The 14,268-nt window shown below is 40.1% G+C and overlaps 1 protein-coding gene across 1 annotated transcript; it reads left to right on the top strand.

Annotated features, from left to right (window-relative positions):
• The first annotated feature begins 288 nt into the window (after positions 1–288).
• Positions 289–2,195, top strand: GJD2 (gap junction protein delta 2). Its single transcript, XM_014941617.1, has 2 exons — positions 289–429; positions 982–2,195. The coding sequence occupies exons 1-2, from the start codon at positions 359–361 to the stop codon at positions 1,823–1,825; spliced, it is 915 nt and encodes a 304-aa protein (XP_014797103.1). The 5' UTR covers positions 289–358; the 3' UTR covers positions 1,826–2,195.
• The last annotated feature ends 12,073 nt before the right edge of the window (positions 2,196–14,268 follow it).

Raw genomic sequence — 14,268 nt, 5'->3', positions numbered from 1 at the left:
AAAGGCAGATTAGAGGCAGCAAGACATTAAAAGCCAACCTTCCTCCCTCCGCGCCGCGGGTCCGCCGCGCCGCACCGCGCCAGGAGCCGAGCGGGCCGGGCCGCTGGTGGCCACCGCGGGGCCCCGAGCCCAGCCCAGCCCAGCCCAGCACAGCCCAGCACAGCCCAGTCCAGTCAACAGCCAAGCCAGGAATCCTCGGCAGAGCTGCTGCTGCCTCCAGCCGCCTTCCCGCCACCGGACTGCGGGCGGTAGAGAAGGGGCGGCTCTTCTGTTTGTTTTTCCTCCCCCAAAAAAAAGGAAGGAAGAAGTGAAGAGATCCCCTCCGCTTGCCAAAGTCTTTGTCTCCGGATGAACAGCGATGGGGGAATGGACTATTCTAGAGAGGCTACTGGAAGCTGCCGTGCAGCAGCACTCTACTATGATAGGGAGGTAAGGGCTGCGGGGGAGGCTTCGGGGGGGGTTTCCCTTCCGTCCGAGCGGGCCGGCGGCACACGCCGGGTCCTGGCCGTGCGGGGCACCTTTGGCGCGGGGCTCTTGCGGTGTGTGCCCTGAGGGCGTGTGTGTGTGTGTGTGTGCGCGGCACAGGTCACCGAGGCGCGGGGACGCCGCAAACCGCCGCCGTCCTTGTCCCCGAGGACCCACGGGCGGCCATCAGGGAGACCCCGGCGCCATCGGGGTCCCGCAGCCGGAGCAGCCCCGTGGGGCGCGCTTCCCGAGCCACCGCTTTTTCTCCAAAGGGGAGGTCGGGGCGCGGGGAAGGGGGGCGGTGGGGGAGGAAGAGGAGGGGAGCGCTGGCCGCCGCCCGAGATTTGGTTTTTTGAGAGCGGAGGGTTGGCGCGGCCGCGCATGTGGGCGCCGAGGCGATGCCGCGCGGGCTGCGCGCCTCCTGCGCGGGTGCGGGGCGGCGCGGGGGCCCGGTCAGCACTGGACAGCTCCCGGCGGCGCGGCGGCGGCGCGCACTGACGGGCTTCTCTGTTCCAGGATCCTGCTGACCGTGGTGGTGATCTTCAGGATCCTCATCGTGGCCATTGTAGGGGAGACGGTGTACGATGACGAGCAGACCATGTTTGTGTGTAACACGCTGCAGCCAGGCTGCAACCAGGCTTGTTACGACCAGGCTTTCCCTATTTCTCACATAAGGTACTGGGTGTTCCAGATCATCATGGTGTGCACCCCCAGCCTTTGCTTCATAACTTACTCCGTTCACCAGTCTGCTAAGCAGAGGGAACGGAGGTACTCCACTGTCTTCCTCACCTTGGAGAGGGACCAGGATTCGATGAAGCGTGAGGACAGTAAGAAAATCAAGAACACGATTGTCAATGGGGTGCTGCAGAACACTGAGAACTCCACCAAAGAGGCAGAACCAGACTGCTTAGAAGTGAAGGAAATCCCCAATCCTGCTATCAGAACTACAAAGTCAAAGATGAGGAGGCAAGAAGGCATTTCTCGATTTTATATCATCCAAGTGGTCTTTCGAAATGCCCTAGAGATTGGATTCTTAGTGGGACAGTATTTTCTGTATGGATTCAATGTCCCTTCCATGTACGAATGTGACAGATACCCTTGCATTAAAGAAGTAGAGTGCTATGTCTCTAGACCCACTGAGAAGACTGTATTCCTGGTATTCATGTTTGCTGTCAGTGGGATTTGTGTGGTGCTCAATTTGGCAGAACTGAACCACTTGGGCTGGAGAAAGATCAAAATGGCAGTGAGAGGAGTACAGGCAAAAAGGAAATCCATATACGAAATCAGAAATAAGGACCTGCCAAGAATGAGCATGCCTAACTTTGGCAGGACTCAGTCAAGTGACTCAGCTTATGTGTGAGGCTGTGACAGAACTGAAACACTGTGCCAGGTGGAACAGACCCAGATACCATTAGAGAAAGGTACATTGCTTAGGCAAGCATTTTATCAAACCACCAAGAAAGCCATTAAGGTATTGGATCTGCACTTACCGAACTAGCTGCAAAATGCAGTGCTATGTAAAAGACTGAAAAACCAGCTATAAAACCATGCTTGATCTAGCCTTACAGCACAGCTACTATTATTCCTACTTTTCTTTCTAATGATTGGGTGTTATCTGTCGGTGGAGCGGCTTTTTGGTCGTCGTTAGGATAAGTTTACAGTTTGGACTGTCTGACTAATTGTTGTAAATGTGTAGAATGTTCATATTAAAAACCTGCAAGGATACTCTATATGGGGTGGGATGGGGTGGGGGAAACTGTTGCAATGTGCAGATGTAAGCATGTTTTAAAAGGAGGGTAATTGCACCGTAAGGAACTTGACCACAGCTCAATCAGCATATCTGCGTTCACCTATCTCACAGATGTCTTATATTATTTTGCTTGTCTAAGTCACAGAGTTTATTCCTGGTGTGTATTACTAGCTATTTTCTATCATAGCTTGTGCATCAATTAGTTATGCTAAACAATAAATGCTGAATATGATTTTGCCATTTTTTTGTTTGCCTGTACACACACACACCAGAGACCTTAATCATCTTACATTAGTTGTGATCCACAAAATATATCAGTAAATTTCAGTTCGTTCCCTAATACATGCATGAATAAGACGGAGTTGGTTCATGCCAGCCAAGTTATGTATTTACCTACAATCACCTAATGATGACACACAAACCAAAGGAACAGAGTTCATTGCTTTTAACTGTGAATATATCACCTTCTCTCTGCTCTTATTTATATAAGTGCCATACTTGAAACATCTAACTCTGTACGTAGTCAAAAGGTTGTCTTGGGATACCAGCTGGAATAAAGTGATTTTATACTCTCCTTTGTTTATTTTATGCTATTTGTTTAGTCATTGCAATGGTGTAAAAAGCAGCTAAAATCTCTATTGATAAATAAAGAACTTGCCTTTTTTTTGTAAGCCAGAGAGATTTGTTCTTCTTTATTATTGTATACAATTGTAGAAATGTACAGGGTCAAAATAATTGACTTACAACAATGATTCTGCAGGGTTTAAAGTGCCTTGTTGATATTCTAAACTCTAAGTTTAGAATATCAACAAAACCTGGGAAATCAGGACTATTCGTTCTGTCTGTTTTCCTCCTCAAGCAAGCTTTCTCTGCCTGATCCAAAGCCCACTGACACCAACAGCCTTCTTTCTGCTGACACTAAGGGCAACACAGTTGGCCGCCAAGGTCACTCTGAGAACAGCCAGAGTACATTTACCTATAAATGAAACAATTGCAGCTTTTCATCAGGGAATCCAAACAGTAACCTCAGCTTTTCTGCCGTACAGCTGGTTCAAAAGATACACTGTTCGTGTCCCATCAACTTACTGGGAAGCCACCGGGGCAGTCACAAATCTTTGTTAACAGCAATCTCATTTTATTATAGGATACTAAGCTTTACATAAGGACCTTTTTTTTTTTTTATCCCCACTGAATTGAACAGAAAATATCCCACTGGCAGCAGTCGGAGTTGGATCAGGACTAAAAACCCTACAAGTGCATTCCTAACTAAATAGTATCTGCCTTTTAAAGAAAAGGGACAAAATGGTGCTGGAAAATTTGGGGGTGCTTTATAACATAAGAAGACGACAGTGGCTCAGTCACAAATGGCCTTTTGATTGTAATTTATTTCAAGCCTGAAAATGGATTTCTGCTGTATTTTGGCTTGGAAATAATGCATATAAATCTTTTCCTCTTGGCTTACAGTAAATACCTTAATGTTTCATTCTTGTGGTTTGCCAGCATTGTCACTTAAAAATATGTCGATTAATTCTTGGATAGTGTATTCATTATCACTTTCATCTGTGGTCTTTTTTCCTTCCACTGTCAGACGTTAAAAACACTTTGAGATTTGTCATGTTTTTAAGGATTTCAAAATATTTTTACCTATGTGTAAAATGAACAGTTTTTCCAATTTGATTATAGAAACCTATAAAGATGGATTTCTCAAATGATTCTCTGCAATATAAATGCACACTGATATTGCTAGTTGACTGCATGCTCACTGGAAAACTGCATGTTATTTTTAGAAGGACAACATGGCAGCTAAAATATCCATCTGCAATATAACAAGCTTCTGAAGATTATTATCTGACACACAAATCCAAGTCTGATTTTCATTTTGCACAGTCCTGGGATGGTTTTCAAAATCTCCTTTTCAGTAGATGCTGAAGGGAAAAATGTTGCTTGACAGTCACAAGCATTGTTTTAATGTTGAAGAAATGGGAGCTTGTGTGCAAAGGGCTTGATCCGGTGCCAATTAAAGTTGAAGGAAAAAACTCATACTGAATTCACTGGGCTTTGGTTCAGGTTCAGCATAATTTCCTACTAGGCAGAAGCCCTAATGCAAGTTATTTCCAGTGGCTGCATAGCAGTGTTTAGTTAAATTCTAGTGAAGGTGCATATCTTCAAAGCTGTAAGGTTTTAATACCTTAAAATCCTTTAGGTAAGAGCAAGAAAGGATCTGTTTGTAATAGCCAGTGACAGTGACTCGGGTCCTTCAATTATTTTATGCAGTTGCACATTTTGTACTCCAGTAAGTTGGAATTCTTCAGAACTTTCCTAAGAGAAATGTATAAGGAAATGCAAATGTTAATTTATGCAACAGGATCAGTGATAAAGTAGACAAAGACTCGCATTTTGATCAACATAAATGCCGTCCTCCATATTTACACTAAATAGAATATGGTCTTTCATATTTCAGAAGAAAAATGAAATGGTGTCAAGAGATCAGTTTTTCTTATCTTCCTTTTCTATTGTTATTTTTCATTTCTTACCAACTACGTATTTGTCATGGACAAGAGAAATATTGCAAACACTTTCTTTTGTCATTGTGTCATGTGAGAGTCATATGATTAATGCTAATGGACTGTTTGCATGAAAGCTGACTATTCATTTACAAAATAAATGCTTTTAAATTGTCACAGCAATGGAAAAGTGTGTTAACTGAAAAGAACTGAGTGAACATAAAGCTGAAGGGCACATTACTGGCCACTTAGGTCTTGCTCCTGCCTCAGGGAAATTAATTAGTCTTGCCATTGACATCTATGGAAGAATCAGACATTAAAAATGAAAATTGTTTTATTCATTGTATACACTGTTTTGTATTAGTGGACAATATTGTATGTCATCATATGTGCAAACATAAAATTGTGTTCACTAAGCTCTTAACAGAAAACTGCAATAGAATTGAATACACTTATGGTTCCATGGAATTTTAAAATTTACATAAAATAATGATATCATTTCATTCTTATATAGGCTTGATCTTGTGCTTCTCAAACCTGTGTGAATTTCAAAAGCAACTTACATAGGGGTTTTGAACCATTTTACCATTGCAATGAGATTCTATACAAAGATTTTTGAAAAATTAGGACTTTTTAAAAATAATGATAACTAGCTACATTTTCACACGGGGAAGGTGAATCGACTCCTCCTATAAATAGTTCGGTTTTAGACACCATTGACTGAAAAAATAGAAGAGTTTTCATTTTTCCTAAGGAAAATCTGAAGAACGAACAGAACAGCTGAGATGAATGAATCACGGAAGTGATGAGATTGATTTTAGTTTGTTTTACACTAGTGAAGGCAGAAACACTCAGAAACTCTAAAGCCAGCTCAGTGCTTGTCCTGCATTATATCTAATAGGGTAGGACATAGCTGCTGCTGTTTAGAACCTTAGGAAAAGTGAAGGTTAAACATGGGGAAGAATTCTTTTCATCCACATCTAGAAGAACGCTTACATTTCTTGTAGGGCAAGAGGATGGATCAGATGGACATTGTCCCTGCATCCTTCTGGCTTTATTTTGTTTGAATATAAATGTTCTGCCTTACTCATTCAGTGAAACAAATTAGAGGATTTTGTTTGGTGTACAAGTATAGAAATGGGAATTAAAAAATGCAGATGTATGAAGTAGAGAACCGGCATAAGTTTTCTTCATTTAGGGTCTGGTCTTGTCTTCATGAAATCAACGATGAGAATGTTTTCCATGGGATCAAGTTGATCAAGTTTCCCTCAAACTCACTTACATTATTTCATGATATTTACAGGAGAGATTATGCTATTTCTGTGTTGCACATCCATCTCTGGTCATTTCAGGATAGTTTTCCCAGAAATGCTATTTTATTGTAAGCTTTCAGAAAACGTATTAGCTATCAGCTACTAACGCCAGATTCTAAACCCCACTGCCCTCTCAATGAAACTCTGATAATAGCTCCGTGAATAAAAATTGCACTAGGAAGTGCTTCATATTATGTCTCTTAAAATGTAGTAAAGAAGTCAATCAGGAGTCAGCAGCCCATGAAATAAGTGCAGATACGAAGCATTTCCTAGCACTGCATTAATAATAAACCCCACACATACATGTGTGTATATATATATACACCTAAATATAGGTAGGATTTTTAAAAGAATTTTATCTAAATTATTTGACTGTGTTACAGATTGAATTTCAGAGATAGACACAGAAGAAGTCACATATCTGAAGAGACAGTTTAAAACTGTGCAAGTAATGCACAGGTATTCTTACAAACATGTGCAATGACCTGACTGGAAATTTCACATGCAAAAAACCCCAACAATCACCATTTTCCTGTTAAATTCTGGGGCTATGGGCTATACTAATTGCTTTAGCAAGTTTAACTGAGCAGTTGTATATCTAAGTTACAGCTAAAAAGATAATTGGCTTCATTGCATTAAAATCTATCAGCTTTTTCCTAGTGGTGACTGAAACACGGGATGAATCAGATCTCTAGCTTGAGGAAAATCACGTATACAGTGACTCTCTGATGTCCCCTCAAAGTGAGAATCTCTCCTGTACTTAACAGAATGTGAAAGTAAGGTAATTTTCTACTAACCTACCTCTTTTTCTGTATGTGATGTGGCTAGAAAGGACAGAGAAAGGTTACCAGTACCTGGAGAATAATTAATACATCCTAAAGTGATTAAGCAATTCTGGAATTTTAGTTTCTTTCACAGAAAACAGCATTTGCTGCATATGATTTTTCTCTACATACATTTCACGGTACATAATTAAATGTAACTTTGATTTTTGAAATGTATTCATGATCAATGTTTTCATATTTTTTTTTCTAGAAAAAGGTCAAAAGATTGATGGTTGAAATTGACTCTGTCCCTATTTTTTAAAAAGTGCTATTTATAGCTAATCCTATATTTTCAATCTGTTAACAAAACCTTTTTTTTTTGAGGAACGCTAAAGTAAATAATTATTTGCACCAGTAAACCAGCATTGCCACTGGAAGAGATAGTTCCCTTTTCAAAGAAATGCTTTATTTTTCAAATCTGTGTGTGTTTGTGGTTTTTTTCTTTTTTTTCAAATTAACATTGAGCAGGGATTTTATAACAGAATTACAGGTTGTGAAGAGGTAAGATTAAGGAAGCAAAATTGGGAAAAAATAAGAGATTTGTAGGTATTAAGGAAAAACAGGTGGACTTTACTTATAGACTTCAGGGATAAAAGCATGTTCAAAACACATTCATAAGCAAATATACAAGATTATTTGCATTATCTCTTACGTAAGCAAAACAATTCTAGAAATTATTTACAAATATTTTTCAGCTTTTTCTTTGAAGAATCTAAATGGCACATTACACTGTCCAAAGGGTCATGAACTTTCTCCTTTGAAAATACAACCCAAAACCTGCTCTAGCAATGTCCTCTGTGTAAGACTGTGCAGAATTCCACATATGTACAGCTTCTTAGAGGGAAGAGTCCACATCTGACATTGTTAAATGCCCACAAGCAAGTGTACTTGAGCAATATTGAGTTTATATATATAAAGAGATAATGCGTTCAACACTTTACCACCGTTTTCTCCCATGCAAATGGGAATATAATTTGTGAGAAAAATGACATTCATTGCATCTGCTACATATTCGTACTAATTTCCCCAAAGTAAAACACTTCATTTTTCTATCTCATGAAACTATTGTGGTTTCTCTATTTATAGAAGGGGTGGAAACACATTTCTAAAAGAGATTTAACATTTTTGCATTAATTTCACCCCCTCTTTGTTTATTTGATTGGTTGTTTGGTGCTTTTCTGTGTGGTGCAAATTTTCTTTATGCATTCTTCATATTTTTATTCTCATTATTTAGATTGTGTCACCAGACATGTGCAATTTTTCTGTTTTTCTTTTTTAATTATCATAATTAACTGAGATTCTGAAAATATTTAAGGTATTGTAATTCTTAAAGGGTGTCAGCAAATAGAGTCAGGTTTTTTTTTTGCTAAATTTGCATGAGGCAGACAATTATGTAGCATCGGAATTGTGGGTTTTAATTAAAAACTAACCAACCAAACAAAACAAACCAGAAAGTTTTTATGTATCACTTTAATTATTACTTCATTTTAAGAAACGACCTCTCCTGTATTTATTCATGTAATTTGCATGTAAGTGGAGACTGAAGATTTTCTCCACCTTCAGCTGTGTGGTATGCTTCTCAGATTGTGGCTTGCTTTTAGACCAGTAAGACCACAGTGTATGAGCAGCCAAGGGAATTACAATGCCTAGCAGGACATAACAAAAAAAGACATGAATTTTAGACTGATGTTGATCTTATAACGTATCCTAAATGAAATCAGTCTTTATGATTTAATCACACATAAATGAATAGATATCATTGTATATTGTGTGCAGTCTTACTAACAAAAAGGCAGTGTTATTTATTACTGAGAGATTTTTGGTTTAAAAATCATTAATTTTTTAGTTTCTTTAATGGTTGTGTAAAAATCCCTTAATGTGATGCAGAGATTGGAGTGGCATAGTGAAATTGGCCCATCTTCTTAAGTTACTGAAGCACAAATGGTAAATGTATTTCTGTTGATAAAAGAACTACTTTGCTTGTATATATGTGCTCTTCAACTTTGCTTAGCTGGCAGTCAAGAAAGAAGGGACTTCATTTGTACAGTGTTTATTACACTGCAGTAAAAGCATAGACAAAATATTTCTAGTATGATTTTTGAGTTTGGCAGCGTGACTCCTATTAACATTAATGGAGGTTGTGCAGCTGAATCTTAATGTATTAAGTAGAAAATATTCATCCCTGCTGTTTGCTCTGCAACTTGACCTTTCTACTGTAAATTAATACAATATTTTGAATTCAGTTTAAACTAATTACACTTTGAGGCCCTCCTGTACTCTTTCATGAAAACACATATCAAGGAGAAGCTAGCTTGTCAGCATGAGCATATGGTTATCTAAATTTAGGCTATTTTATCGAAAAGGTGTCAAATTTGATACATTGAAACTGTCACACTATTGGAATAGCGGTTTACACTTTGCAGTATTACAGGGTTTATAGTGATACACTGTGCCAAAGAGCTATGCAGCACAGGATATTTGATTCCTCTCGGTACTGAAAAGCCTATGAATTCCTTCTGCCTTTGTTTCAATGACCTTCTGTTTCAATAAAAGAGGAAAAAAAATGTAATCATGCCAATAGCATGGTCAGGAGGTCTGGCTATGCTAAGGTCCCTGACCACACTGTCTCCTTAGCAAATGCGTGAGTTTCTAAAACTAAAATATGAAAATGGAAACATGTTTAGAACATCAAACAGGACTTCTGCTCAGAAACCCCCTCTACTACTCTATTAAAAGACTATGAATGATACTACAAGATTGTGACAACTACTGTAAGGCTGCTGCACTCTTGTGCAAGTATTTAAATGCAATTAGCTCCTGTGTGGCCACTGGTCCAAGTGTTTATCCTGAAAATAGTACGGCTTGCATACCTGATAGAAAGAGCTAACTTTTTTTTTTTTTTTTTTTTTTTTTTTTTTTTTTTTTTTTTTTTTTTTGTAAGCCAGCATCACTCCTTATACAACTACCCACCATGAAGTAAAACACTCTCATTTGAGCAATCATGTTTTCTCAAAATTTATCCTAGGACAGTGAATAATATCCTCACAAGAACTAAAAAACACAAAACTGGCTCCAGTCTGTTCAGCAGCATAAGCAAAACCACAGGAGAGAGAGAGAGAACAGGAAGAGCTGGCTTTGCCAGTTTTCTGCTGCTAAGGAGAAGTGGGAAAGGAAAGCTGTGATTACCATTTGTCCTTGCCTTCACCCTTGGGCTCGCTTCTCAGAGGTGGCTGTCACCTCACATATACAGCCATTCCCTGGACCGAGCAGCTGTGGCGAGCTCTGTGGTTGTGCCTCTTGGTCTGTCCTGCCTGCTGGTGGTGCCTTTGTAGGGTGTGCAATGGGCCCAGCAACTGGAAGTGTCAGTAGATCTTGCTTGTCCAGGGATGGCTTTGTTCTTCAGCAGGACATCGAGCATTTTTCTTGTGCAAGACAGCTGTCTGCAATAATATGTCCGAGCCAACTCATGATAATTCAGGCATTCAATCCATAGTGCAAAAAAAGGGTTTAATAAACACAAGAGTTATTTTGTTAAATTAAGGCTGTAGTTTCTCAGTTGCTAGGAGATATACATAACATAATTCTTTATGTTGGATCATTCATCCAGAAATGCTGACTCACAGCAGAATTAATATATATTTCAGGTTAAATTCTACCTAAGAAAGTGCGAGGGTACTTCCGTCAACCTCAATTAGAAATTCTTAGACTTATCTGAGAAAGGACATAATGTCACATGCAAATTAGAGTGCAGAGTAAAAAAAAAAATAAATAAGGGCAACATTTTTTTAAAAAGTTGTTTTTTATTTTAAAATAAAACACTACATATGAAAAAGGTCTAACTTCTTTACTTCTGGTGAGCACAATACACAATTATCTCTATGCTATTTTTTTTTAATGCTTTTTATTACACCTTCTTCCGGCATTCAGCATACTCAGAGCTCCAGGGTAGTTCAACACTGAAGGAGTTCATTCTTAAATACATAAATATCCTTAAGTGAAAGAAGAGAAAATTCAAAATGTCTTCTAAAGAAGAAGTATATAGTTGACTATACTCTCTAGAAATACATTGAACTTTTTAAAATCAGAATTTATCAAGAAAAGTTTTAAACAAGTGCCAGGACAGACTAAATTTCTTTAAAGTATTGGGGGAGTGCATTAGGATATTGACTAAAAACTGTTTAACATATGTTAGGTGAATATATATTTTGCTGGATCTGGCAGTGCTGAGGGAGGCAAGGCTGCCACAGCTCCATGCCCCGGATCCAAACAGTAGTGATACCGGGCGTGTATTCCCAGTAGGCACAAGCACGCAGTGCACACACATGTGCATCACATACACACGTGGCTGGCCTCACAGATCCAACAGACACACAGAGCACTCACATGGGCCTCATCCCAGTCCCCTGGCTGTGCAACATAGAGGTGCACTAAAGGAAATATATGTATATACACGTACAGCATGGAGCCCTCCAGCAGCTGGGCTCAGATACTGGGTCTGCCCAGCAACTTCCTTTGGATCCCAGTCTCCCCAGTTGCTGTCACCTGGACACATGAACCGCCGAGGCTGCAATCCCACTCCAGCTGCTGGTGCTGACCTTGCACTCACACAGATACACACCCCCCCAGTGCTGGCCAGGACTCCTCTGCTCCCCAGTAGTCAAACCCCTTATGGTCCTCTCCTCAGAGACACACACTGCCAGGTTTCACTCCTAGAGACCCCACAGTCTCACCAGCAGCAGGCTGAGAGTCCCCAGTCCCTGGTGTGATCTCGGTCTTAGAGACACACACCTACGCCCCCAGCTCCTCAGTCACTTCACCCGCTCCCCAGATAGTCTGGCTTGATCTTCATCCATGCTTACATGTCCACATGTGCTCCAGTAGCTGGAATCCAGGCCTCTAAGCCCTGGTCCCAGTTGTGTGGCTAGCACTGGCTTGCACTCACCTGCATCTCTCCATTCACCACCACCCAGGCAGACAGCCCCCCCAGCCTATGGGGGCACTTGCCAGGTGCAGGGTATGGTCAGATGAGCCAACCAGCAAACTACACCCAGCTGGCCCCATTGTCCCCCTTATTCCCACATTTTGTTGTTCCCAAAGCACCCCACCCTTGATTTGTCCCCTAAATGTCCTATAGTAAATCTTGTGCAAGCTTACACTTTCTCTGCATCCTCTAACATGTCCTGTATCCCTAGGCAGCCCCTTCACCTCAGTCAAAACTACCAAAAAATACTCTGGACTTGGCTCATGTTGATGCATTTCATAACCAGACTCTAATACTGAGATTCTTCTGGGAAGGACCTAGACAGAGTATTCTCCTCCATTGAGTCCTTAGGTTGGGTTCCCTCCTTACTTTCACACCCCCATACTCCTCTAGGCATGTGGAGATGGGCATCTTATGGGCTGATGACTCATGTGGTGGGTGTGGCAGTAATTGGATGGGGTATTATTTAGGTCCCCCATGGGCCATTGTCTCCCTCTGGTTTATTTATTTATTTATTTTTGGTGGCTGTGCAGATAAGCTTTGACCATATAAAGTGTTTTGTTAGATATAGATATGACTTTTGGAAGTTTTGATGTTCTTCTGTCGGAGCTTACAGCAGAAATGTATAACAGAAAAAATTCTAAAATTGCTTCAACTGTCTCTCCGTGGGATCCTGCAACTTTTTTCAAACTGCTGAAGAAGGAATTTTAATTAATACGGTAAGCTTTGTAAAGAAGAAACTAAGCTATATAAATAGGGAAGGTTTTTTTGTTTATTTTGCAATGGGAGTCAATCACTTTTTGTCATTACTTTCCTCAACTAAATGAAAGTATTTCACAGTAACTTGAGTGAAAGTTGGCTTTGCATTTGTCAAGGAATTCAATCCTGTTGAGTCTCTTTCAAAGAAGCGGAACTGAGAACTGGGGCTGATGACTCCTTAAACCATGTCAGCTGGTTCTTCTGCAATACCTGTCAGCACCCTTAGATCTGATTTAGTCAGGAAAGCAGCTTCTGTACTTCAGTAGCACGTGCTGAATTGCTTTCCTGGATTGAGATATTAGGCTCTATGGCCAAATCAACAGGAAGAATACTATGGCTTCTGTAAAGGCAGGGGGATTTCTGGGCATTTAGGATTATTTTCATCTGAAGTTCTCATCTTAAAGATGAAAAAAATGATCCTTTTATCCATAGTGTAGTTTCTATGATTTTATTCTTATTGACAGCAATGTTATTAGTAGTACATAGTGAAAACTTAAAATCTGGAAATCTTTGTCCATCTCTGATTTACACCATCTTAAAAACTTGAAGGGGTAGATAAGACTGTCTTGTTGCTTTTGTTCTGGTTTCATTCATTTTATTTATCTGGTTAGTTGAAATGATAGACTGTATCTTAGCCCTTATTCTTGTAACTCAGTCCCTATTCTTCAGCTTGATGGCTGTTGACAGGTACAGAAGAAAGTATTTCAGAGCACATAAAAAGCCTTTCATAAATGTTCTCTTAGAATCCTAGCAATGGTCTACTTGAATAATTTTTCACTGTCTCATTACAGATGGCAGGTCTGAGTTTACTGTGAAACAGGCAGCAGCTCGCTGCCTGCCCTCTTGCAAAGACAGTGCAGTAAGTGCAGCATGCACAGATCAAATATGAGGGCAAAACCACCTGAAGGAAAAAAAATGTGCAGAAATGTTGGCAGTATAGGTTGTCCTTTGTGGTCTGGACACCTTTCACTAGTGTACAGACAGAATAACTCCATGGAGATTTGTAGACTTTGTGCAAACTCATATTTTCACCATGTCAAGTGAGAACAGAGTCTGGCACTGTTTTTACATATAAGCAATGTCAAAAATATAATTCAGATTAAGCTTATTCCATTGTACAATTGTTACAGCTTTATGTCAATATGAACTGTATGACACTTCAAAATTAATATGACAGCTGTCTTTTTCATTTTGGTCACATATCTAGTCTGCTTGGTAGTTCCCCATTAAACTCACATGAGTCAAAATGTTTACTTATGTTGTGAAAGTCTGAGGTTGTGCTGACTCCCTCTGTTTAAGGGGACCTTTCAACCCTTAGAAAAGGAAACCTTATGAAGGATACTGTTCATTGCACAGACATCTTAGACCTTCACTTCCATGTGGACTGTTCTTCAATAGCTGCTTATTTTGACTTCACTCAGGTGACTTTAAAAGCTAATGACAGAAACACTGGTTAATAAAAGTGAGTGTCTCAGCCCCATGGCACAGTCGAACATCTCTTTATCTCAGTGAGAGAAAATTCAGTCATCTTTATTTAAAGGTTATATTGTGCAACCACGTGTGTTGAATTTGTCAGTTATTCTTATTTACAGTTACTTCACTGACCTGACTGTACTCTGAGGAAATGTATATATCTCTGTAAAGTGTCTCCTTCTCCTACCTCTTGCTGTCA

Source organism: Calidris pugnax, unplaced genomic scaffold, assembly GCF_001431845.1.
Source record: "Calidris pugnax isolate Ruff unplaced genomic scaffold, ASM143184v1 scaffold56, whole genome shotgun sequence".
Classification (NCBI taxonomy): Eukaryota; Metazoa; Chordata; class Aves; order Charadriiformes; family Scolopacidae; genus Calidris; species Calidris pugnax.
This window is presented reverse-complemented; position numbering and strand designations above follow the sequence as displayed.